At 46.9% G+C, this 26,536-nt stretch overlaps 1 protein-coding gene across 3 annotated transcripts in view; it reads left to right on the top strand.

Moving 5' to 3' along the window:
- The first annotated feature begins 7,625 nt into the window (after positions 1 to 7,625).
- Positions 7,626 to 26,536, top strand: part of TMEM151B (transmembrane protein 151B) — a 28,217-nt gene continuing 9,306 nt past the window's right edge. Inside the window, exons 1-2 of one of the 3 annotated variants that reach the window (XM_082216255.1) lie at positions 7,626 to 7,794; positions 23,819 to 25,922. In XM_082216255.1, coding sequence (XP_082072381.1) covers positions 7,792 to 7,794; positions 23,819 to 25,255 — 1,440 coding nt within the window. In that variant the 5' untranslated portion in view covers positions 7,626 to 7,791 and the 3' untranslated portion in view covers positions 25,256 to 25,922. The other 2 variants (XM_082216253.1, XM_082216254.1) reach the window with 2 other exon arrangements.

Genomic DNA, 26,536 nt, shown 5'->3' with positions numbered 1-26,536 from the left:
GACTCCGCCCACCTCCGCCGGAGCCAAGCCCGCCTCCGAGGGAACAGGCGCCGCCTAGCGGCAAGACGGTGAACATGAATACACCCTCCACACGCCTCGATGCGCATACAGCCAAGCGACGCACACGTGTCCGCGCATGTACGTGTGAAAGGAGCCCTGGGTAGACTTTGCACCGCCCGCATACTAAAGCAACGCCGAAGCCCCTGTTCGGGATTTTGAACCCACGGACACTAGAAACGTGGAAGGAATAAGAGATCGCGCAAGCTAGGGTCGCACATGGCCCCACCCCTGGTTGCCGGGGTTTTCTGTATCAGTTTGAAGGAGGGGCTATGCAAATGAATAGGGCCATATTATGCGGAAAGAGTCAGAGTATATAGATGCGAAAGAGGACTGACTTCTTGCACCTTTAGTAGCTTGGATTGAGTCAGACCAACGGTCTGTCTAGCTGAGTATTGTTTCTACATTTGACTGGTGGCGGCTGTCTAAGGTCTCAGGCAAGCGGCGCCCCAGCCCTACTTGGTGATGCTGGGGATTGAACTCAGGACGTTCTGCATGCAAAGGAGATGCTCTAGTCTAGCGCTGAGCTTAGGCCTTCCGTCGCTACAGCAGGTGCAGCGTGCCATGTTAAAATCTCCTTTTCTGCACAACTATCAGAGCTGCAGGAGCCCCGTCCCCTTTTGTACCTGATCACCTTAGAAAGGAGAGGATTAATTGGGGTTCCCACCTTCAACGGAGTGAGACAGCCATTGGTGGGGTGGGGGTTGCTTGCCCCCTTCCTTGGAATCCTAAATAAATCCTATTTATTTTGAAGCACACAGGCACACTCACGGCCAGCTAGTCTCAAACTGAGACGGACTGCCAGACTCCAACTTTGCCTTTTTCTCAAGGAGAGCCTTCCTGGGCTAGCAGGCAGCTCAGCTGGACTCTGTTGGTTCTGATCAAATGCTGCTGCTTCTGTACAAGTTGCAAGATTAGGAAACCCTGGAAATGCAATGATAATATAAACAAAGGAGTTGTGTTGGCTTTTTGTGTTTAGGTGAGGAGCCTGGGGGTGCTGCTATATCCAGCTTTGCTTTTTTGACGGGCAGGTAGTGAGGGTGGCCAAGAATAGAAACCAAAAGTGCCGGCAAGGTTCTCGGGAAATGAAAACCCAGTTCTTGGAAATCAGAGGAAGAGAGTGGTATTCAACTAAGTTTTGCTGAAAGTAGATACATTGAAATGGATTAACGTGGCTAAGGTAGTCCCATTAATTTCCACGGGTCGGCTCTGAGTAAAACTTAGTTGAATACCACCCTTTGTGCTACTGTTTCGATCGGTTAAAGGTTGGCATAAAGGCAGAAGGATTTTCGTAATGAGGTTGCTAGGAAGAGAAAGCAAATAATCATAAGAGTTCCACTGTAGAGTTGGAAAAGAATGCAAGGGTCATCTAGTCCAACTCCCTGCAATGCAGGAATCACAGCTAAAGAATCCCAGGCAGACTAAATCCCTCTTCAAAAACCTCTAATGAACCATCTTCTGAGGTAGTCTGTTCCACTGCTGAACAGTTCTTAACCATCAGAGTGTTCTTCCTAATATTTAGTTGGAAGCTCCTAAAGACCTACCCCAAGGAGAAAATTATAAAATAAGTTATTTACCATTTTGGTCAAGACCCTCAAAGACTTGACTTTTTGTGGAAAGAATGATCCAATTTGTATTATATTTTCCTTTATGTTGTGGACAGACAAGCATTTACAAAAAAGTCTGACTGGTTTCAGATTCCTGCATTGCAAAGGTTTGGACTAAATGACTCTTGAGATCCCTTCCAACTCTACAATTCTATGATTCTGTGAGGATCCTGAAGGACAGAACTGGCCTAGCAAACTCCGTTCCCCTTCCTGATCTGTAAAAATGCAAATAATAAGGGCCTGACTACCACACGTTTCCCTTTCTATTTTTAAGAATGAAAATGTTGCAATGAGCTTTAGACTAGAGAAGACTGCTGTGGACCAGCAGATGGCGCCTCATCCTAGAGCAAGAGACAAATTCACCCATATCTACACGGGTCGAAAACTGCTTGGTCTGTGTAAGTGGCTTCTCTGTTTGGCAGTAACTAGAACACACGGTATTAGCACCATAGTAAACAATTGTGAATGTTTCAAACAACACAGCTGTTAAGATATTGCAATGCAGGGCAGTATGACCAAATCACCAAATGTGCTCATCATATACCATTGTAAGGAAAGATATAATGGGCGTTATTTTTTGTGCAAGGAGAATGACTTCTACTTGTGCAACAGGACTTCATCTTCCCACTCTCTTCCTTCCATGCATACTCTGCCATGCTCAAATCTGCTCTAAAGGGTTGGGGGAACCCTAGAACAAATTTAGGGGGGGCTTCAGGGAGGGAAAAGAGAGGAGTAACATTCCATTGTGCAAGGAAAAATCCTTGTGCTGATGGAGGTTCACATTAGTTCTGTATGGATGGAATGCAAATAATATAAACCACAAAATACCACCAACATTATACTGCCAGGGTATCAGCTTCTGTTTAGCTGCACCTGTTGTATGCTGAGAGTAGTAATCTTACTGAGAGTAAGTAATCTTTCTGGGACAGAGGGGGGAAACAAACTCTCTGAGGTAGATTAATGTTCCACTAATCCATGTCTAGGTTTTTCCCCTTTTACTGTTCCTTCTGGGAACTGATGTGAGTTATTCAAGTGGGAAGGAAGTTATCTCCAGAATGTGCCTTAAGCAACCTGGAACCAGCATTTTACCTTTCGCTTACGCCCAGTGTCTTTGAACTACTTCACAATATGAAACACAGGCATCCTTTGGACATCACAGAAAACTGGTGCACAAGTCCTGCAATATCTGTAGCAGTACTACCTGGGCTGCAAGTACACCTTGCCTGTGATGTCAGAAGGATGTCAGGAGATACTGACATTGGATTCTACACTGTTTCCTTGGCACCAGCCAGCAAGGGCCTTGGATCTCTGCTGTTGCAAGGGATCCTGGAGTGCGTCTTATGGCCCGTGTGACATGCTCAGCCTCTTATCAGCAAAGTGTTCCACAAAGCAAAATCCCATGGAAGAACCAGCCACTGTAGTGAAGAAGTGGGCATGTCTACCCATGGGTGGGTTTATATTTAGTAGCTCTGTCCCCTCTTTACCTACCAAGCCGAGATATCTCATATGGTTGGTTCTTCTCTAAAACCCATGGGAAGTTCTTAATATTTAGGTCTTTGTAAAGGGTCAAGAAATATAAGGGAAGCAGGGGTACCGATCTCTGGAATGCAGAGGCTGCTTTAGTAAAAAAAGGTAGACACATCTGTTTCTTGAAAGAATAAACCAGATGAAAAGGAATGATAAGCCGTGGATATAGCAGACAGCTATCCCTGGAGGTAAAGGACTTGGCTAGGCCAAATCGCACCACGGCTCCATGAATAAATGATGCGCTGTGCTGCGTTACCCAGGTAACCAGCTGTTTCTGGTGCTAATGCCATTTAGAGGCCTTTCAGCATTGGTGTTTTTTCTCCAACATGTTTATTTTCTGCTGACCACATTTACTGCAGTGGTCCCATAGGGGGGTGGAAAGAGGCCATGTGGTTGGGTAGATCCCATAGGCCAGATCTGCCTTTTGAGAACACCGGATATTGATTTAATATGCTTTGCAGCTCAGCGATGGGGATTCATGAACATTATATTCTAGCTGGCCTATCTAGTATGTTTGTTGATCACTCATTTAAGATCCATAGAGGAAGTGTTAACAAGCTGGGACCCAGGTCCCTTAAGGATTTCCCACTCCCATATGAGCTTGCCCCATAAATTTAAGAATCACAAAAGATCCTTCTCCAGGTCCCAATTGCTATCAGAGGTGAAGCAAGTGGTGGACTGATATAGGGCCTTTTTTGGTTGTGGCACCTCAGCTTTGGAAATCTCTCCCTAGGAAGGATTAGGCCAGGCATCGAATTTGATTTCATGATGCTCGCCACACTTCTCTGAGCAGGCAGACGTTCCAGTGTGAAAGTAGCTACCCAACAACAGCCAAGGTCCCTTGCTCTCACATCAGATCTTCAGGGTGACAGTGAGGACTCTAAGATACAGAGCTAAACTTAGCTGAACTAGATGGGTCATTGCATGATTGTAGCAGTGTGGGGAGAGGCACATCTGGAAAGCAGCAGTCCCTCTGATGTCGGTGTTTGTTTGTGGGTAATTCTTTGTTACCACCACAACCACCTATCCTTCTGTTGTTTTCCTGCTAGCTCAAAAGCTAGTTTCAACCAGTAGCATCTGCTAATGGTGTTATTTCCCCATAGTTTTGATTGTATAGAGATGATGTATAGAGATTTGATTGTATACGCTGCTTAGGAACTGGTAGCAATTCCTATACAGTAGGTGTGCCCTTAATCTGTAACACAAGGATCTGATAAGCTATTATAAGATTATTGCTACCAACAAAGAGCCCCATCTACAAAGCTCAGGGTCCAATTAGGTTTTGCATTTCTGTTTGCATAACAAATGGCCTCAAAGCTGGCAAGTATAGCTTGACAAGGAGTGAGATGCATCTATTAAAGCAAGTGCCAGAGCATATCGTCATGCAATTCGGCAAGAACATGTGTGAGAGTGTTACTAGGGAAACGATAGAACATATGAAACAGTATAAAACCTGTTTCATATTACAGCACATAAGACACAGATATTCAGGGCAGTTAACTGCTTTTTCTTTCTATATCAGTAAGGGGTCTGTTTGTATGAGGGGGTGGAATCATCATAAAGTCCTGTTCCTTCAGCATGGGCTCATATTTAGGATTGTGCTAACCATTCAAAGAGGGACGCGGGTGGTGCTGTGGGTTAAACCACAGAGCCCAGGACTTGCTGATCAGAAGGTCGGCAGTTCGAATCCCCGCGACGGGGTGAGCTCCCGTTGCTCGGTCCCTGCTCCTGCCAACCTAGCAGTTTGAAAGCACGTCAAAGTGCAAGTAGATAAATAGGTACCACTCCAGCAGGAAGGTAAACGGTGTTTCCGTGTGCTGCTCTGGTTCGCCAGAAGCGGCTTAGTCATTCTGGCCACATGACCTGGAAGCTGTATGCCGGCTCCCTCGGCCAATAAAGCGAGATGAGTGCCGCAACCCCAGAGTCAGCCACGACTGGACCTAATGGTCAGGGGTCCCTTTACCTTTACCTAACCATTCAAAGTGCATTCAAGTGACCAGATTATGGTCCCCAGGCTAACTTTACACAGGATATTTGTCAGGGAGACACCAGTATGGCAGCTGGTTCCCACTGGGGCTGGTGAGGTAGAATGCAAGGTAGGCAACAGTAGGTGTAGGTGAAGCTAGAGCCAATGGCAGGCAGAGTCAATTAATTCTAGCTTTGTCCCCACCCTCCTCCTTCTGAGTTCTACATATATTTAAAGCACATGGCTTCTCCCAAAGAACTGTAGTTTAACCCTCATAGAGCCAACAAACGATGGGTAATTGCAATGGCATTTCCACTTTCGCTGTGTTTTCAGACACAAAGCATGTTTCCCCAAGCCACCGAAACTGAAACAGTACAATATTTCAATAACAACAAATCCATTTTTTTAAAATGCACACAAACAAATGTGAATTATTTAAAATATGGAGATTCTAGGGAAGCATCTCATGCAGGCAGCTTAGCAAATGAACCCTGCCCAGCTGTCCTCATTTCTCAGTCTCAGTTTGTGCGCAAGTGATTTCATCTCAGGGTGCTTAAGGACAAAGCCTGTCCCTCTTTCTTGCAGAGGATCCAGGCTGCGTCTGCCTAGGTGAAGCAGAGCAGCTTTGTGGCAGGCTGTGAAATTCAGAATATGCTCCTCCAGCTTGCTATTGTTCCCATGGAAACGCTGGGAAGGCAGAGATGAAGTCAAGCCCCTCCTTCCTTTTAATGGTGAGATTGCCTGTAAAGGGAACAAAAATGCAGAAGGTTACATTGGTTGATTTGAAGGGACATTGTCATTACACTTTTAGTAAGACTCTTTTTTTAAAAAAAAAAAAGATCCCAGTGAGCTAGCTTCTGAGTTTCACAGGACTCTATTCCTCAGGCTTCCTGTTAAAAAAAAAAGTAGTACACAAGAGGGAGAGAGAGAAAAAGATATTGCTGGTGTAGGGCATGGCAGAAACCCTGCCTACCATCTGCAACAATCCTGAAATGATACTTCTGGAAGCTCTTGGCTGCATTTTGTTAGCTTGCAATCAGTGGGAAAGATCTCAGGTTGCTGTGGAGGAAGGAGAGAAGGAAAAAAACCCCTCCCTGTTGCTGGGTAACTGGATTGACACTCCCTCACTTCGGGATTCACACCCCTTTTAAAAAGAATGCTGTGCAGAGGAACAGTATTTACATCCAGACGTGCCCCGGTCTCCCCCGCCATCTCCATCCCAGACCCCTTGCAATGTGCTTCCTTTTTAACCAAAAGAGCCCCCTGGCAGTTAGGTCCAGTTGTGGATGACTCTGGGGTTGCGTTGCTCATCTCGCTTTACTGGCCGAGGGAGCCGGCATACAGCTTCTGGGTCATGTGGCCAGCATGACTAAGCTGCTTCTGGCGAACCAGAGCAGCGCACAGAAATGCCGTTTACCTTCCCGCCGGAGCGGTACCTATTTATCTACTTGCACTGCATGCTTTCAAACTGCTAGGTTGGCAGGAGCAGGGACCGAGCAATGGGAGCTCAGCCCGTCACGGGGATTCGAATTGCCGACCTTCTGATTGGCAAGCCCTAGGCTCTGTGGTTTAATCCACAGCGCCACCCATGTCTCTTAGCGGCACCTTAGAGACCAACTAAGTTTGTTCTGGGTATAAGCTTTTGTGTGCATGCACACTTCTTCAGATACACTGAAACAGAAGTCACCAGACCCTTATATATAATGGGAGGATGGGTTTTTTCCTCAGGAGGATAGTAGGAGATGGGTGATTGATTCAGTGGGTATGGTAAACCTGTTGACGATTGTTAATGACTGCAATTAGTCCTACAGGAAAAAGTAAGGGATAGTATGCAGAGGATTAGCATATGTAATGAGATAGGAAGAAGAGCCCTGCCGCTGCTGCAACAACCAACCAGCTGCATACATGGGGAATTGCAAAATAGGGTGAGACTGGTTTCATTGGGGGTGGGGGTGAGGGATGTTCATGAAACAGAAACCACCACTACTCCATTTATGGCACAGTACATCTTAAGTAACACTAGAACAACTTCAGACATTACATGAGACCAGTGGTGCCATCATGGCAGAACTTGGGGGCACAAGTCCAGGGCTGCACTAGAGGGAATAAGTTGGAGGTCCCCAAATACAGAAGTGGAATCTGGCTTACCCCATTTTGGAGTAAGACTCATTCACCTTTAAAATAGGGAGACCCTTAAGACCGTTCCAAGCCTAAAATTGCCTAACTGCTTGATACATGGGAAAATAATATGCAAGGAACCCACTCTTCCTATTGCTTTGTGACGACTTATCACCAGAAACACAGCCTTTGCATCCTGCCAACTTGGGAGACGTTCAAGCTGGACAGGAAGTGCAGGGAATCTGCTTATCCACTTCCTCAATGCGGAGCTTACATTCGAAGCCACCGTAATAAAATTTTACGCTGATGTGCTTATGTCAAAATAGCACTGGTTGAGTGGTGGCCATTGGGGCTGGCAGGGCAGAAGACAGGGAGCCCAACAGTAGGTGGAGCCAGAGCCAAGGACAGGCAGAGCCAACTAATTCTTGTTTTCTCCCCATCCTCTTCCCTGCTGAGGGCTACAAGGGCAATGCTGAAGCTAAGGAGGAAGCTGACAGCTGGCACCACCCTGGACAGATGGTAGGTAAGAAGGCAGGCAGGTGGGAGCTGGCTGAAGGCAGGTGGTGGTGCGTGGACTAGCCCCCGCTGCAGAGTAGTTGCTACAGCTCTACCACACATTAATGAGTAATATCCAAATAAATAGGATCCCAGGGCCTACTCAGCCCATAGAGGAAACTAAGCTTGTACTCTGCCTTTGAGAGAAAACTGCTGCCCACAGTTTTGGAGAAAATGCACAGTAGCATTTTAGAAGCTCATGGAGGGAGATGGGATTCCTTACATTCCAGGGGAGAACCTTTTGACGTCTACCAGCTGCTCAGGACACACACCAATATACCGTATTTTTTGCACCATAACACTCACTTTTTTCCTCCTAGAAAGTAAGGGGAAATGTCTGTGCGTGTTATGGAGCGAATGCCTGCGGGTGGCAGGGGGGGATCTGCTGCAGTCGTGAGCAGAGGATCCATGGTTCCCCTTCCTTCCCTCCTCCGTGGTTACAAAGCATGGATCCACATGGATCCTCAGGATTTTTGCATTGGGCTACTCCAAACTCACTGTCAGATCACATGTCTGTGGCCACAGCATGAACCACAAAAATCATATATCCACTATTTCGTTTAGAATTCCCCCCCCCCTTGTTTTCCTCCTCTAAAAACTACGTGCGTGTTATGGTCTGGTGCGTGCTATAGAGCGAAAAATACGGTATATATATTGTGGAAGAAGAAGGGGAAGGAAAGATGTGGCAGACATAAAAAAATGAAAGTAATATTACAGTCTTAATAATTCAATATGCTATTACTATGCTGTTCAGTATACAATAAAGCACAGCATTGTGGAGATAGGCTGCAAATCTTAACTTTGGCAGCAGAAAACAAACTTGAACTAGCCCTGGGCAGAAAAATACAATGAACTCAAGCAAAAGTAAAGCTGATATGATGTCTATGCCTGGGGTTTCCAGCATAGTGCAAATGGGAGCAACCGTGCCCACAGTGACTTACTTGGTAACTGCAAAGTGCCTGAGCTCCATTCCTGCCCCCTGCTCCCTTCTTGACTTCATCATGAAAACTGCATAGAACTGAAGGAGGGATTTTGAACACGGCCAAACATGGGTGTAGCCAAGGGGGGCAGGGAGGGACAGCTGCTCCCCAATCAATAAAAACACACAGCAAACTGAGATTCTGCCGCAACCCCAATGAAAGGTCTGTCTCCCCCCAACAAAAATCCTGGCTACACCCATGCTGCCAAGTGCAAGTTCCATTCAAACAAGCAACCAAGAGCACATACTTAGCTATGCACTCACGATTGTTCCTTTGCAGCAGGGCTTGGGTATGGTGCTGTTGAAATTTGGCTTTCAGCAGGGATCAGCTCCACTCAGGAGAACCCAAGTTGATTCCAGTGGGGCTTGGATTTAAATTCAGCGGCAAATGCATTTGACAGAGATGGGCTTTACTCAGGAGTTCCTGTGAACTCCCAAGTGGAACCAGTCCCAAAAGAGCTTGTATTGGGTGCCAAATTTAAAAGGTGCCAAATGCACAGTGCAAATAGATGCAATTGTGCTCGCAGGGACTTGCTTGGTATCTGCTGGTTGAAAAGGGACAATCAGGAATGCACTCGAGTTCCAAATTGCTCCTTTGCAGCTACAGATTTACCTCTTACACCATATGACATCAGGTGTGGGACAGGTGGGCACAGCCAGGAAAGATGGTCTCATGAGCCATTTGAGGAATTCTGGTGGTTTGGCTCATGGATTGGGGGTTCCTCATGTCCTGCCTTTTGGCTCCACCCCAAGAAGACAACATCCCTGCTTTCTGCCAGACATGAAAGGTGCCTCTGTATGTACAGCTGTATGCATATAGAGCTTCCATATGTCTAGTAACCCTGTGTGATGTGGAGGCATCACCAGCGTGCCATTCCTTAGCTGGTGTATGCTGGGAATATTGCCCTGTGGATGCTGGAGAGTGGCTGTCAGAATTGTTACATTCTCTGTAGTTAGTAGTGCTGTCATTTTACACTCAACTTTTCTGCTGGGGGTACATAGTCTGCTGACATTATGCTTAGCTGGACCATTGGACTGATTGGCTATTAGGTTACTTAGAAACCTGCCAGGTTTGATAGATGGAAAGGGGACTATTTTGCGCTAAGGGCTCATGTGGCAGCGTAGTTACCTAGGTTCCTTCAAAGGAAATGAAAATGATATGATGGGGAGAATTTATCGATCTCACTCAGGGTTATAAAACATTCTGGTTGAAAAGGCAAGTGCTGAGCTTTTAGATACAGCCTACCGAATTTTTGCTCCTTCAGTCTGTTACTGCAAATTCCTGCTCTTTCAGTGTCTACTTATGGACTGTACTAAGCCCCATAGGACTTCTACATAAGTGCAACCTGGGGCAAGTTGTCCCTAATTGTCCTCAACACTTTCTGGGTAGATCTACTACTTGTTGGACTGTGTTGGCCCAATGTGATCAAGTCCCAATGTGATCAAGGGGATTTATTTCTTAGTGCATAGGATTAGAAAAATAAACAAACCCTTGGTTGTTTTTTTTTTCTTTTCTTTTCTTTTTTTTTTTTTGCATATCAGGCTGCTGCTAAAATCATAGGAACAGAGCCAGTAAAAAGAAAGCTGGCAATTATGCTGCTGTCATGAAGTCTAGAAAGGTGCCTTAGGTTGTACATTTGCTGGGACAATAAGGTAAATGAGCATAAGCCAGGTCCTACCTTCAGCTTGGGAAAACTGGAACTCCTAGTGCTGATTTTAATTGGATTTACTTTCTCCTTCCTACCTCCTAAAAAGCCAAATCTCAAACTGTTCCAAACAAGTTCATCGAAAATGCCATGTTTTTCTTTCCCCCTCCTAAAACAACCCTGTGATTTAGGTTAGACTGAGAGATAGCAGTTTGAGAAGGTCACCAATGAGCTTCATGGCTGTAGAAACTGGAACATGAGTCCTTCGAGTCCTGATTCAGAAAAGGAACAGGAACCTGTGGTCCTCCATATGTTATCGGACTACAACTCCCATAATTCCTGACCACTGGCCATGCTGTCTGGAGAGCCGCAGGTTCCCCATTCCTGAAGTCTTAGGACACGTCCTTTTCTTTCAGCATTTTCCACCATCACGTTTTTGAACATATCTCTGCAAATGTGACAACTACAAACTTTCTCTTTATTTTGAATAGAATATGAGGTTTTCTAATAAGCTACAACAATAGTGGTTATACATGACCCACACATTACTCTTTCATGTTTTACAGGATAAGTTAAATTGATCGCTTCCAGCATACAAATTGACCATTCTAGACCAAAGGAAAGTCTTTATAGCAGGATGCCTGCCTGGCCCGGACCACTTTCATTCATAACCACATATCTGAGAGGGAGACTTTGAAATGCTCTAGAGAAGGATGCCCAGCCACGAGCTTCTGATATCTGTGAAAAACATTTCCAAGTGCAGAAGCCCTAGTAACACGGAACAATTCGTTCCAAGTTTTCCTTCTAAGGTATACTTTCTCCAGAACTTCTTCGACGTCCTCCTGTGGGGGCAGTTATTTATCCCCCCCCCCCCATCATCCCGCACTAGTTCCATCTTGTACGTATTTACATCTGGGCACCATGATGGCTATTCATCTTGGCCACTAATGGAGCCTTCGAGACTCATCCTCTCATCCCGTTGACAGGCACGTTAATTGTCTGCCGCGAGCCGGAGACATTGATTTAGCATGCGAGCTAATTCTGCGGGACGAGACATGCTTCTGGCTTGCGTGGCTCGGCTGCCTCGCGCTTAGGACTTCTTCTTCTTCGGAAAGTCTAACCTGAATATTTGACAGGTGCAGCAGAGGGGGGCCGACCGCGTTGCACCCAGAAATAAAAGACCGCCACGTTCGGAGCTCTCCCTTTATTGTCGCAGAAACAAGGCCTCTCTTCCCTCGCCTTCTCCCTTCCCAGGAGGCTTTGTGGTTTCGGAGGAGAAGCCTGGATCTTTCCCGCGCTGCTGCTGCTGCGGGAGCGAAGAGCACGTCTCTTTCTTTCTCGCGCGCCTGGAAGGGGGCTCCACTTTCCCGGTGGATCTGAATGCGGAGAGGGGGAGGCGGCGGCGGCAGGAGGAGGAGGAGGGCGCAGAGAGGAAGGGAGCGCGAGGGACTGGCTGCTGCCGCTTCTCCTCCTCCTCCTCCTCGCCTACCGCGCACAGAGCCGGGCAGACAAAGGGGGGCGCGAGAGGGAGAGCGAGGGAGCTCCGCAGCCTCAAGGTCACTCGCTCCCCTCCCTGGCACAGCAGAGGGAAAAGAGGCGCGCGAGGGAACGAAGCTGCCCTCCTCCTCCTCCGCCGCCGAGCCCCCCATTCCCAGTGCTGCCCTCTCCTCCTCCTCCTCCCCACACCCCTCGCCCCTCGCCTTGCCAGCCTTCTCGGTTTCCCGCCCCTTTCCCCACCCTGCCCGTTCCCGCTCGCTGCGTGCGCGCCCGGCGGGCTGCGTGAGGTTTGCCGGGAGCCCTTCAGGCGCGAAGCCACCACCAGCTCCTCAGCCCGCCGTCGCCGGCACTTGGGCGGCAGCGGCAGCCCGCCGTGGAGGGTCCCCTCGCGGCGCTGCTCGGCTCTTTCCTCGCCCGCCAACCCCCTTCCCTCAGCCGGGGTGCTCCGGGCTTTTGGGCGACACCATGCCGGGGGCGCCGACGGCTCCCGGGTCCCCACCGCCGCCCGGCCACCGCCAGCCCCGGCGCGACCGCGCGGGGGGCGCTCGTCGGCTCTCGGTGGCGGGATAATGTGCCGTCTTCGCCGCCGCGCCTGCTGGTCGCCCACCCGAGAGGCCCCGAGTCGCCGCCATGTCCCCCCCAGCCTCGGCGGCCGCGGCCAGCAGCAGCGAGAGAGGCAGCAGCGCCTCGGTGCCTCCGGAGGAGGCGGAGGGGGCCCGAGAGGAGGTGAGGACAGAGCCGAGCTACCTGCCCTCGCCGGGCGGCCCTTTGCAAAACACATTGTAACCGTCTGCATGTGACCGGCTTTGCATGGCACGCTCATTGCATCGCGATGAGGCTCCCTCCGCTCCGGCACGGGGCTTGGCTTGCACCCCGGCTCTAAGCGGGCCAGGGCGCTTTGCATACACAGGTACGCAATCTTTCGCTCGCACCGTCGCCTTCCCTGTCCGACGCCGCGCTCGGGGGTCCCTGGGAGCAGAGCAGGATGGCCCCCGTCGCCTTCCTTGCAAAACCCTAACGCCTGGGAGCTGGTGGGGTGGGGGGGATGTGGGGCGGGCGGGTGTCTGGGTCGTTCTTTTCGCCTTGGCTCATTTGACTGTTTAGGATGAACTCATTTGGAACACTGTGCCCTTTCGGTCCTGCGCTGCCAGTTGCTAACAGTTCAGAATATACACTTTGTATGTTCCCTCCAACCTTTAGGAATCTCTGGGCGCAGATTTATATATTGCCTCTTGACACACTTTAGCCGCTGAAAGGGTGCATTTGTGCCACCTTTTCATGCCAGTGAGGGATTTGGGGGTTTTCATCCCCTAGTTGAGTCTTGAACCAATCAGAGGATGGTAACTGATGGTCTAGATACCGTTAAATTAACCTGGGATGATTTGTGTGTGAGTCTGCAAACGGCAAATTTATCTGCAAAAGGATAGCTGAAGTGTTTGAAGAAGGGACTAAACCTATCTGGAGTAGGCAAGCCTTACTCGCTGTGAGGTGGTGATTGTGCTGCTTCTTGGTGAGAATTGCAGGACTGAGTTATCTAGGACTCTGGCTGCAAAGGGGTATAGAAGGAGGCATGGTTGCTCAGAGTGTGGGATGTTGCATGTGCTATTTGGTCACTTCCTTGCACTGTTCATGTAGAAATGTTAGTGATCTCCCACCCCCAATGAATGCCTATTGCAGTGATCCAATCCTCACATATCTGTAAGCATGCTGGTGTGTTTTTAACATATGTATATAAATATGCAACAGGTTAATGGAAATGCATAAGAGAAACTGGGAACAGAGCCAGTTCAGGTGAAGCCAAGTGGATGCTGTAGAAATGGAGAGCTAGGAAGTAAGGGGTGTGGCTTTCCACATAAGTGTTTCAGGCAAATATTACACTGACTTTGTCATCAGATCATCTGTTACTGGATCTTTTTCTTTTTTTTTAATTGGAGATGGCAGGGATTGGACCTGGGACATTCTGCATACAAGGCATTGGTTCTACCACTGAACAGAAGTTTCTCTCCCTAACTGTTTCTATGAACTTCGTGTTAAGATAGGTAGCAGGTACACCACAGTGTCAGAGGCAGTGGGTGTTTTCTATCATCCCTTGTACTATGGAGTCTATGCGTGGGAACAGCTGTCAATGGTGTATCTTGTCAGCATTCCTGCTTTCACTGGAACGAGAAGGAAAACCACACGTCTCCTTTGACCTCCTTTTCTTACATCTTTGCATGCATCACAGATAGTTGGCGGCAGCGCTTGTATGTGTAGATGTAGCTAATTAGTGCTATGGTTTCTATCCCCACATTTTATGTATCTTTGGTGGAGGGGGAGAGAAAAAAACTCAAGTATTAACAGCTCACCGAAGTTCAGGATTTCTGAATCATTCGCATTATCACTTAGCAGTCTTAGTTATGATGCTCTAATTGCTTTGCCCTTCAAGATAGTTAAATGGATTATTTCCTCCAGTTTTTTAAAATAGGAAAGGTATCTTTACTGAGGGATGGTAGTTCTCATCTGCTTTAAGGATCATTGGAACACCCCAGGGTGATTAATCTATAATAATGATGATGATGAAAAGGTTTGATATAAGAATTCCAGGATTTTTGCCTGGGAATGAAGTCCCCAGGAAAGATGTGTGTGTCTGAAGCAGTGCAGTGAATATTGCTTTGCTACTGTAGTAGGAAGTATGTGTAAGGCCATAGCAGTTCTATGGACAGAGCTAGTAGCTGATGTTCCTAGTGAATTGACGCTACCTAATATTTATAGTGAAGGTTTGATGTATTTGAGGAAATGTCTGTGACTGAGTTACTTTTTCTATCTAGTAGCTCCATTAATACATCTCTATACAAACTTCCTGTGTTAATGTAGACCTGTCCTTCATCATTCCCCATCACTCTTTAAATGTGTATTGATCAGTTGGTGTTGGACTTCACACAAGCAGTTCTCTTTCAGTGCACACATACACCTGTTTGCTGTTTCATGCCTAGCACTGCCAGCCCCCTTCTCATCTAGCTCTGCCATTTGGATCCAAAATTGACCAGCATCTTCCCTCCAGTGCTGTTCCACTAGAAATTTTCTAGTAAGGCTTTCGACACATCTCCCAATTCTGATCAGGGTCAGTGGTGATGGGAGTCCCAACAACATCTGGAAGGCCCAATTCCCCCCCCCCCAAACTCTGGCATAGCAAGACATATGGAAGAGTTGGCGGTTTGTTAAAGAGAGCAGGAGACTTTTGCACAACTGTGGTAGAATTGGAGAAGTGAAGGTGATTGGCAAAGATGTAATGGCAGATAAGGGCATAAAGATCAGGTGGGACAGAGTCATTGTGAGCTTTCTATGTAAGGCAAGGCAAATGTGCTGGATGCCCAAGGGGGCAGGAAACAGAGTAAGGATTAGAATTTGGGTAGGCAAATTAAGGCCCGGGGGCTGGATCACCTTCTAAATCTGGCCCGTGGACGGTCCAGGAACCAGCGTGTTTTTACATGAGTAGAATGTGTCCTTTTATTTAGAATGCATCTCTGGGTTATTTGTGGGGCATAGGAATTTGTTCTTTTCTTTTTTCTTTTTCAAAATATAGTCCAGCCCCCCACAAGGTCTGAGGGACAGTGGATTGGCCCCCCCTGCTGAAAAAGTTTGCTGACCCCTGAATTAGAAGGAATGTCGCACAGATTGAACAGTGGGAAAGATGAATGATTTTGTCATTTTGGACAAAGATAAGAGGACGCAAGGCTCGAGTAGGGTAGAATTAGAGGAGTGGAGGTGGCTGGTAAAAATATAATGGAAAATGAGGGTGGTTAAGGTCAGAGATGATCACTTGATAGTTAAACACTACTACTCAGCCTTGAGCCGTTCTACTCTTAACAGTGTGGTCAGAGTTAGGCATTCCTTAGCCCATTGAGATCTATTTTGTTTTGCCTAGTTTGAGTTGTAAGTCTTTTGCCTCTCCTGAAAAGGAACTGCTTTCCCCCCAGCTAAATTATGACATCATTTTGTAATGTAGGCTAATGCTTACTCTGGGACTGAGGCAAGAACTTGACCTCCTTTGACCTGAGCAGTATATGACACTGTAGGTCTGCAAAAGACAAAGTCACTCAGTGTGACTGCCTTAGGAGAAAGAAAGGAAAAAAGATTTCTGGCTGAATTGTATTTACTATTCAGTTTTCTATTTTCAGATAAATGCAGTGGCTGGTGAAAAGGCTTTGGATTGAAAGCCAGCCTGTGGTTACTGAATAGGGACATGGTGCGCCAACTTTGCAGTTCTCTGTTAATGTGTTTTACAGTGCAGTCACACACACGACTACTCGGAAGTAAGTCCCACTGAGTTCAGTGAGACTTATTCCCAGGTATGTTTAATAGGATTACAGTCTTTGATGGACTTTCTCAACATAGTCCAGCATTTTATTTTATTTTGCTGTGCTGGGATGGAGTTGAATTCAGGTCATGCAAAGGAGAGAGAGGAGGGCTTCTCAAAGGCATCACTGTCAGTTTTCTTAAGAAAAATGGAAAGAGCATGAACCTGCTCAGATGTAACACAAAACAAGGAAAGATGGCTTAGGTGCTGGCTGGAGTTCCATGGTCCTTGAGACGTGAACTTGAGGAAGGTGCTTAAAATACTGGCCTGGAGTGGTTAGGAGGAGATTGGGGCTTTACTACTGAATACTGTTCGGGAGTTCTGCCATTCCATTTGAGAAACATGGAGGTACAGAACAGTCCTTTGCTGGCATTAAATAATCATGCAGATATTCAAATCTGCTTTGCAGGGCATAAATCCCATTAACTTCAACACAAGACGCAAGATGCGCAGTATTGCTACCTAAATGTTATGAATAGTGAAGAAAACTCCCCCAAGTTGAGAAGTCCTTCCAGTGTTGCCTCTGTACAAGACAGTTCTGAGATCAAATGTTCCTCAGCACTCTCATTTCCTTTGGGCTTTGCAGGGAAAGCTGCTTGACTCGGTGCTTTAGTAACTAGGGCTGGAGTCCCTCATGGTCAAAGCCTACAGGGAGGCACTGAAAAATAACATTAGGAAGTTGGAAAATAGGAAAATGAAGCCGAGAGGGAGCTGCTGTGATGTCCTAGGAGGCACCTTGCATTTTCAACATCACCTAGCAAGACACTGGTTTTCATGAACTTTTTAAACAGTCCTCAGTGAGATTAATAGGATGTCTAAGCCATTGCATTGCCAGGCAAGATGTGATTCCAATGCATAGTTCACTTTTCCTTTTTACTGGCTAACAATGTGACACAGATACATAAGTGCTGATTCTGCACCTCAGTGCTCCTTTACTTAGGCTATTGAGGAGAAGCTTAGATTACTTCTCTCCCCCACACCCCGAAACACATTCTGCTGTTCCTGATAACAACCAGGACCAGATACCTGGAATGAGCTGTGGGTTTTCAAAACAGAAACATAGGAACTTCCTTTTACAGAGTTAGACCATTGGTCCATCTATCCCTGTACAGTGGTACCTTGGGTTACATATGCTTCAGGTTACACACTCTGCTAACCCAGAAATACTGCTTCAGGTCAAGAACTTTGCTTCAGGATAAGAACAGAAATTGGGCTCCGGCAGCAGCAGGAGGCCCTATTAGCTAAAGTGGTGCTTCAGGTTAAGAACAGTTTCAGGTTAAGAACGGACCTCCGGAACGAATTAAGTACTTAACCCGAGGTACCACTGTATTGTCTAATCAATTGGTAGCAACTCTCTGTAGTCTCAGACAGGAGCCTTCCCCAGCCTTATGTGTGGACAGAACCTGGAGCTTTTTGCCTGCAAAGTTCATGCTCTGAGCAACAGCCTTTCCCTTAAAAATCACATTAACATAAAATCCTTTTTGTACTATTAATGCAAAAAGTGCTTTGCTTGTCCTAACAATAACCATGTGAAGTAGACCACCCTTATTCCCATTTTATAGATGGGGAACTGAGGTCAATGCCAAAGGCCACAAGGAAATTTACGTCTAATTTAAATCCAGTTCCAATTGCTACGTCCAACACAACAGTCAATGAACCCCCTGCTTTGCATGCTGCCCCTTGGTTGTACTTTTATTTTCTTCTGTGCAAGGATGGAACAAACAGTATCTGAATTAGAGACATACCTCATCCCCAGCAGAAGCCCAGCAGGTCATGCTTTATTTTCCTCCTGCACTTAGTAGCACCACTTTGCAATGAAGTAGGCGTTACCTTTGGGGACCATTGATGTAATGCGATTTTCTTAGACAGAGCCCGGCTCTCACAACAGTTCCAGTGTTTACAAGCCTGCTGAAAGTGCAGAAATTTTCTAGAGGTGATTTAAGGAAAAGGTGAAGCTGTTGTGTGCCTAGTCTGACATTTCATTACTGAAGGGGAAGAACATGCCAGATTATGTCTTCCCCTTCACCAAATGAATTTGAAAGTAGAAGGACTGTAGTTTAGTGGAAGGTCCCAAGGTTCAATTCCTAACAACTCCGGGCTCAGAAAGATTCTTGGCTAAAACCAATTAGTGTGAACCAGTGCTTCCCAACTAGTGGTCTGTGGACCCCAGGGGATCCATGACTTGGCTCTTGAAAAACAGGGGGTCTGCTAATTGGGAACCACTGGTGTAAACAGTTCTCATCTCAGAGGGACCAGTGATCTGACTTGGTATAAGGCAGCCCTCTGTGTAAATCAGAACCCTAGAAAGCACCAGTTGGTGCCTCTGAATCCAGTGCTTTGCTGGGAAGGACAAGCCCCTCTTAAGATGTGAATGCTCTGCAATGCCTCCATCTGGGTGCAGGTTGTATATATATGTAAATAAGGCATATATCAGGGATGCGGGTGGCGCTGTGGGTTAAACCACAGAGCCTAGGACTTGCCAATCAGAAGGTCAGCGGTTTGAATCCCCGCGACGGGGTGAGCTCCCGTTGCTCGGTCCCAGCTCCTGCCAACCTAGTAGTTAGAAAGCACGTCAAAGTGCAAGTAGATAAATAGGTACCGCTCCGGTGGGAAGGTAAACAGCGTTTCTGTGCGCTGCTCTGGTTCGCCAGAAACAGCTTAGTCATGCTGGCCACATGACCCGGAAGCTGTCTCTGGACAAACGCCAGATCCCTCGGCCAATAAAGCAAGATGAGCGCCGCAACCCCAGAGTCGGCCACGACTGGACCTAATGGTCAGGGGTCCCTTTGCCCTTTACCTTTTTAAGGCATATATTATAAAGACATCATAGTCACTGATGTACCTCATAAGCGAACACAGACCCTGCTAAGCACTCCTGATACCCCAGGAATCTTTCACTGCTCATGCAGATTGAGGTGGCGTGTAGCAATACTATACTAACTACCCACAGCTCTCCAGTGTTTAAGAGTCTTTCCCAGCCCTGCCTAGCGATACTGTACTAGGCATTGAAACTGGGGTCTTCTGCATGCAGATATATGCTGTACCACTGAGCTATGGTCCCTCCTACTTACCTACTTCATGATTTGTTAACCTCTCTGCTGGAGGTTTTAACTTTACCAAGCCTGTGCTTATTATGTCAGGGGTGGGTTGGTGCATTGATCTGTTTCTGTGCTAAGAAATCGGGTGCAGTTCTGAGCCAGGCAGACAAGGGTATCAGGGAATTTTTATTGTGGATCAGACCATTCTTTTTGTTATTATTATTACTTATTTATTACATTTATTTATATACCACCTTTATCTTCCAAGGATCTCAAGGTGGGGGTGCATGGTTCTCCTTCCCAGTTTATCCTCACAACAACACTGTGAGGCAGGTTAAGCTAAGAGATAGTGACTGGCTCAAGGTCACCCAGTGGCTAAGTGGGGATTCAAACCCTGCTCTCTCTCAGGGTCGAGTCCAACATTCTAACCACTACGCCACACTGACTCTTGCAACAACAACTTGCAACAAGGGTCTGAAAAAATGTGAATCTTCCAGTGAGAATGTATACCAGCATCTGTACTCTCCCAGTTGTGCTTCTCTTGGAATACAGATGGGAAAGCCCAAACTGGGGACCGGTCGCTGCCCTCAGAAACACAGGAGCAGAAACAGAGAATCAGGAAAGCCCAAGGAAGACAGTAGCAGTTTTGCTTGGCATCCAGTTGTGATTGAGAGGAGTAGCCAAACCTAGCTGTGTTTACTGTTCTAAATCGGTTGGCTAGATTTGGTACCGTAGGTGGACTGAGCCAGCCAGGAATGCTCAGCACAGATCTGCTCAGCCACTCGAACGAAGTGCTCTTTCGCCTTTTCCATCTGCTTCGTTCTCTCGGTGCTCTTTCTGGTGTGAAGAAAGTCCCCATCTGACACAGAGCCAACCACTTGCTTTCTGGGAGCAGGATGTTGCCTGGAGACATAATTAACTCAACCCAAGAGGCTGATCTTATTTTGTGTTGATATGGAGGGTTAATGATGGTCTCAACACCTGGCAATCCGGCTTGCTAAGAAGCACTAGATACTTTCCATTCTTAACAAACAAAAAATAAAAAACACAACTGAACAAAACTAGAAATTTGGAGACCTAGGGAAACAGAGTGTTTATATTATTATTATTATTATTATTATTATTATTATTATTATTATTATTTCTACTATCTTTCTGTTGGATAGAAGCATCACTTAAAATAATATTCCCAACAGATAGCCAAACATCAGAACTCCAGAGAGAGGCTCTTTCCTTGAACTTCCAGAGCATGGAAACTCATTTCTCTGTGTCTCACTTGAAAGCTGTTATGTGTCCTTCCATTGTTATCTAGATTACATCACTCTAAGGTACTGGGGAAGAAGACCTGCTTTTGCTCCATTCAAAAAGACTTAAAGAAAGTTTAGCTGTCAAGAGCAAACTGCCTAATAAAAGGAACTAATATGAAACATTTATACTCAAATCTTGCCCCACTAACCCTCTCAGGTCTAACCCCCAGCCTTACAACAGTAGAACAGATGTTCTCAGCATTCCTCCAGCCACCTTACAGAGGCCCTTCTTACTTAAAAAAAATTATATAACCAAAGTACAAAATACATTGCAGTAAAAGAGATACATCCCCGCCCTTTGGTTTCACAATCATTTTTGGATTCACAGTACATATGGAAAAATTAAAAGAAAATGCTAGGCATTTCTGAGTCCAAGAGATGAAACTTACCATCATGTTGTGTGTTGTGATGTTCTCGGGTTTTTGTTATACTTCTGGGCAGATTTATAGTGCTTCAGGGAGGTCCAGCAGCTGTAGTTTCTCATAAGATGTCCCCATCCTTCAATCTCACCTATCAGACTTCTCACACTTTTCTCTGTGGTGAAGCCCCACCTCTTGGATTTGCACTCTTTAGAGGTACAGTTGATGCCAACACTCCATTCTTTTCAGTGCCAGCTTAAAACTCATTTATTTATTTGCTGTGGCTTTTGTTGGTTTCTGTTTAGGTAACTCTAGCCAGCCCTGTGCATGAATTTCCCGACCTCGTTCTGTGGGTGTAGAAATTGGTGTCTTAACTATTTTATTGGGATTGTTTGTGTATTTTCATGACATTATGCTTTTAGGGATGTACTCTGCCCTGAGACCATTTGATGAAGGTCAGTCTAAAAAGGCTTTAAATGAACAAAAATGTCAAATACCATGGTGTGGACCTAATTTCAAAAGCCCCTTACAGGCAAGCCATCCAGACCTCTGAGAAGAGCTATTTGTCCCTCTCTCAGCAGCCAGCTAGGTGGGGGGGGGGGGGAGATGACGTGTGAGAAAGTGTATGAGAGAAACATGGTGGTTCCACCCACTTCTGTGCCACTTACCTGCTGTCCCTCCCACATAGATTAGCCCCAGAGGAATGCAGATGTCCACAGAAAAAGGGGTGGTCAGAGTCAGGGGTGTTCATTTGAATGACTCAGTTTAAAATACTACAGTGAAAAAATATATGGAGACATGCTTTTTGATGTCTGTCTCTCCCCTCCCACAGGAAATCAAGGGTATAAAAGCAGATTTATATTTTGTGTTTTGGAATGTTTCATCCTTTAATATAAATACGAACAGCTCCTTCTAGAGAAATCTGGCTAATAACCCTGAAGATGACAGCCATTCCAATGAGAAGGCTGCTTCTTGCATCCTGTTAACATGGAAGATTTATACATCAGGGCTGGCTAGTCTAGAGTCACTCTCAGAAAATGTGAGATATACAAAAATAGAACAAGCAGCTTTGAAGCAGGAGAGAAACTGTGGTTTGTAAATGCATTTCCATTTCAGTCACCTGCAATTCTATAAGCAGCACATGGATGGTGCTGAAAACAAATCAGTCTTATTTTATTTGTAACCACATCTTTACTGTTTCACCCATCCAGGATTGAAGATGTGGTAGAAATGCAAGTGCAGGAATTTGACCTGTAGCATCAGGAATTATTTATACCACTGGAACATTGTGAGTTTAAAGGGCATGATTTGCGCCCATCTAAGGTACAAAGGTTGGGAGCTCTTTTGAGGGGACAGTACTCTCCAGTATAAAGTACCATCACCTCTTTTTGATGCCCATGGTAGCCATTTTGTGCTGTTGCCAAAGCACTTTTATCAAGATAGGAGTACCAGCATCTCATTTTTCTTCGAAAAAAAGTACTGGAGATAGAATCAAAATGTTTTGGATTGCAACTCCCATCTTCCCTGACCATTGGCCATGCTGGCTAGGGCTCATGGGAAGTATAGTCCAAATTTTCTGGAGGGTAACGCATTAGTTGTCTCTGGAGAGAGTCTTCAGTTCATCTCTTCAGATATCCCCAGTACTAGAAAATAACATGGGGTTGTACTGGGCAGAAAAAAGGGCATGGATATAAACATTCTCAGCCTTCTTTCGCTTTCCAGCAACAGTGTAAACAGAGTTCCTGAAGCATTTGATTACAGGTCTCTCATCTCCTAGTGCACAGGGCATGCACCTCCTGCATTTGTGCATACAGAACATCCCTCTATACTTAGCAGGGGTTCCCAGTACCCTGAGTAGGGCAAAGGGGAGCTTCCCTTCCTGTCTCTGTACAGGAACATCAGGCACTGGAGAATGGTGGAACAATGCAAGCTATTATCTTCTCTTTAGTGTGAGATTCCAGTCCCTTTATTGTGTGCATGATCAAATGGATGAATGCATAAAGAAATGCTTTCAAAATGAATCCTAGACTGGAGGTCCAAAAAGCTTGGTTATTTCCAGGTTGGCTATGTTGATTTTGCTTCTGTTGTAGGCGATACAGAAATATGTGTGCTTAATACTCACCTGACTGCCTTCCTCTCATAGAAGGGCAAGGAGCCATAACTAGGTCTGTCAGGTGAACATAATGGATCCCATCACCATTAATTTTTGTTACTGACTCTTGAGTAGATTTCACTGGACAAGGAGGTAGCTGGCTGGCTGGCCTGCATTTGCAGCAAGGAGTGGCAGTGGATTGCAAGCAGCATTCCCATTTTTCAAGAAAGACTTCAAATGATGGAAAATGTCTGAAGGGAGAGAGGGAGAAGAATGGGGCAATCTTTCCCATACTGTGTTGTAGTATGAGTTAAATAATGGAACAGTCATCCAGCTGCTCCTTTCAGATTCGAAGAGAATCGTAGCTTCCAGACCAGGTCAACATGCCCCAAGGCCACATTTCATGAGCACTTTTGAGGGGAATGTGCAGTGGCAGCCCAAGGATGGCAAGAAGTGGGTACAGGTTTCTTATTACAACAACTGGAGGACATACTATATGGGTCCTAGGAAAGGATGACACATGAGGCAGGCCTCCTTCTCTCGCCTGCCAAATGAGAGGAGTAGCCTTTAAGTGAGATTTCATGCCTCTGGGGATGCCCATCTGTGACTTCTTCTCTAGCTGGTTAGTTGCCAATGCTAATCAAGGCGCCGGTGCAGCTCTGTAGCAATTCTTCTTTCCCTTCACTGTATAGTAATTTCTCTTTCTGTTCTCTCTTTCCCCCGCCCTGGAGAAGCAACGGCCTGTGAAGCAGTCGCTCAGCAAGTCGCTCTGTAGGGAGTCACACTGGAAGTGCCTGGTGCTCTCCCTCCTCATGTACGGCTGCATGGGAGCCATGACCTGGTGCCATGTGACGAAGGTGACCCGGCTGACCTTTGACAGCGCCTACAAGGGAAAGTCCATGATGTACCATGACAGCCCCTGCTCCAATGGCTACATCTACATCCCCTTGGCCTTCCTGGTGATGCTCTACGTTGTCTACCTGGTGGAATGCTGGCACTGCTACACCCGCAATGAGCTCCAGTACAAGGTGGATGTGGAGAGCGTTCACGAGCGTGTCCAGAGGATGCAGCAAGCCACCCCCTGCATCTGGTGGAAAGCCATCAGCTACCACTACGTCAGGAGGACTCGCCAAGTCACCCGCTACCGCAACGGGGACGCGTATACCACCACCCAAGTGTACCACGAAAGGGTCAACACCCACGTGGCAGAAGCAGAGTTTGACTACTCCAATTGCGGGGTGAAGGACATCTCGAAGGACCTGATTGATCTGGAGAACTTCCCGGCCACCCGGCTCCGCTTCACGAAGTGCTTCAGCTTTGCCAACGTGGAATCTGAGAACTCCTATCTGACCCAGAGGGCCCGCTTCTTCACAGAGAACGAGGGACTGGATGACTATATGGAGGCAAGGGAAGGCATGCATCTTAAGAATGTGGACTTCAAAGAGTACATGGTGGCCTTCTCAGACCCAGACAACCTACCTTGGTACGTCTCCCACTATGTCTTCTGGGTTGCTGCTCTCTTGACTTTGTCTTGGCCCTTGCGGGTCTTGAATGAGTTCCGCACTTCCTACGTACACTACCATGTAGAGAAACTCTTTGGGTTTGATTATGTGGCAGTAACACCGGCTGAAGAGCGCCCTTTCTGCCGGAGGATGCCCCGGGTCAACACAGTGGACAGCACTGAGCTGGAGTGGCATATCCGGTCCAACCAGCAGCTGGTGCCCAGCTACTCTGAGGCTGTCCTCATGGACTTGGTGGGACTGTCTAGCTGCACTACCTACTCCTCCTGCCGCTATGGGAGCTACAGACAGAACTGTGAGCAGTGCCACAGGACTATAAGCAGTTCTTCCATCTTCTCCCGCAGCGCCCTCAGCATCTGCAACGGCAGCCCCAGAATCCCCTTCAGCAGCAGCCGCTTCTCACTGAGCCGCCTCTACGGCTCACGGCGCAGCTGCCTTTGGCAGAGCCGGAGTGGGAGCCTGAACGAGCAGAGCTGCCCAACTGAGCAGACCCGCCTGTCCAGCCAAGTCACGGTGGAGGAGGAAGACCCTCCTCCTTACCAGGACGCCCTCTACTTCCCCATCCTCATCGTGCACCGAAACGAGGGCTGCCTCAACCACGACCACCGCCATCTCCATCGGAATGGGTCCTGCGTGGAGACCTCGCTGTGAGGGCATGAAAAGTACCTACAGGAGAAGTGCCATGTGCCCAGAGGTGTGTTTTTTTTGGGGGGGGGGAGCAGAGAAAAAGAGAGGTCCCAACACATCCCATGTGAATCAGAGAGAATGGCTCCCTCTTATCATCCCACAAAGGACTCAACAGCTCCTGAGCTCCGTTCTGGCTCTGTAATGGCTTTGATGTGAGGTGGGCAGCTAACACCACCATCAAAACACTGACAGCCACATGCAAAAAACAAAAAAATCTGAAGGGAAGGGCAGTAACAGCCCAAGTATTGGGTGTGTGTGTCTTTCTTCCTAGCCTCTAGCTAATCAGGCCACCCTGACAATATCTGTCTAGCAGGAGCAGTCCCTGCCCCATAATTAGGATTATTATTGTGGGGAGGGGACATCATCCAATCTTTGTAGAGTCACACACTTTGGCACTTGAATTCATGGCAGTGTAGCGTGTTTCCTTCAGAGGCAAGGCAATTAACTGCACTGGTTTCCCAGGCAAAAGGAGCTGAGAAATAACTGAGAAGCAACTACAAGCCAGGCCGCCTTCCTTTTTCTAAACCATGCTCCGACTGTTACGCTGTTCTCAGCTGCTGGGGACGTGAGATCTTAGGATGTCTCCTTGGAAAGCCTTGATGTTTCACGTCTGAGAATCAGCATCCCATAGGTAAAGCTCAAAGCATTCAAATTACTTACTTCATTGTGGTAGCAGAAAGCAGAAATGAACAGGGAATTTGCAAAGGAAACCCCACACAGTCTTCTTTCCGAACCCAGAAGAAGGGCCAGTACACAAAGGAAAGCAGTTGCATTTGCTAGGCATCTGCTGGTGTTGGGAGAGATGTCATGGGGAGGTGAGGATGAACTGGGAAGCTGGGAGCTCTGAAGTGAATGAAAATGTGTTGTAATGAACGCAGGCAGGGAGGAAGTCTGGTATCAAGGGAGGTTCTGATAGGTTCAGCTGCAGTTTATCTATTCATACAGGAAAAGGTTGGTATGCAAGGCTGAGGAGTGGTGTGCTTGTGCAAGGCTGAATTTTTTACTTAAAAGTCAAGCTTGTCTGCTTGATGGTGTTCTCTGGAATGTGAAAGGAGGCAGTTATACAGAGCATAAAAGAGAAATTGTGTTAGAGAAAGCGTGTACAGTGGTGCCTCGCAAGACGAAATTAATTTGTTCCGCGAGTTTTCTCGTCTAGCAAATTTTTCGTCTTGCGAAGCACGGTGTCGGAAAAGTTTTGGAAAAGCTTCAAAAATCACCAAAAACCTCAAAAAAGGCTACCACACC

The sequence above is a fragment of the Podarcis vaucheri genome (assembly GCF_965113315.1).
Source record: "Podarcis vaucheri genome assembly, chromosome: 3".
Lineage (NCBI taxonomy): Eukaryota > Metazoa > Chordata > Lepidosauria > Squamata > Lacertidae > Podarcis > Podarcis vaucheri.
This window is presented reverse-complemented; position numbering and strand designations above follow the sequence as displayed.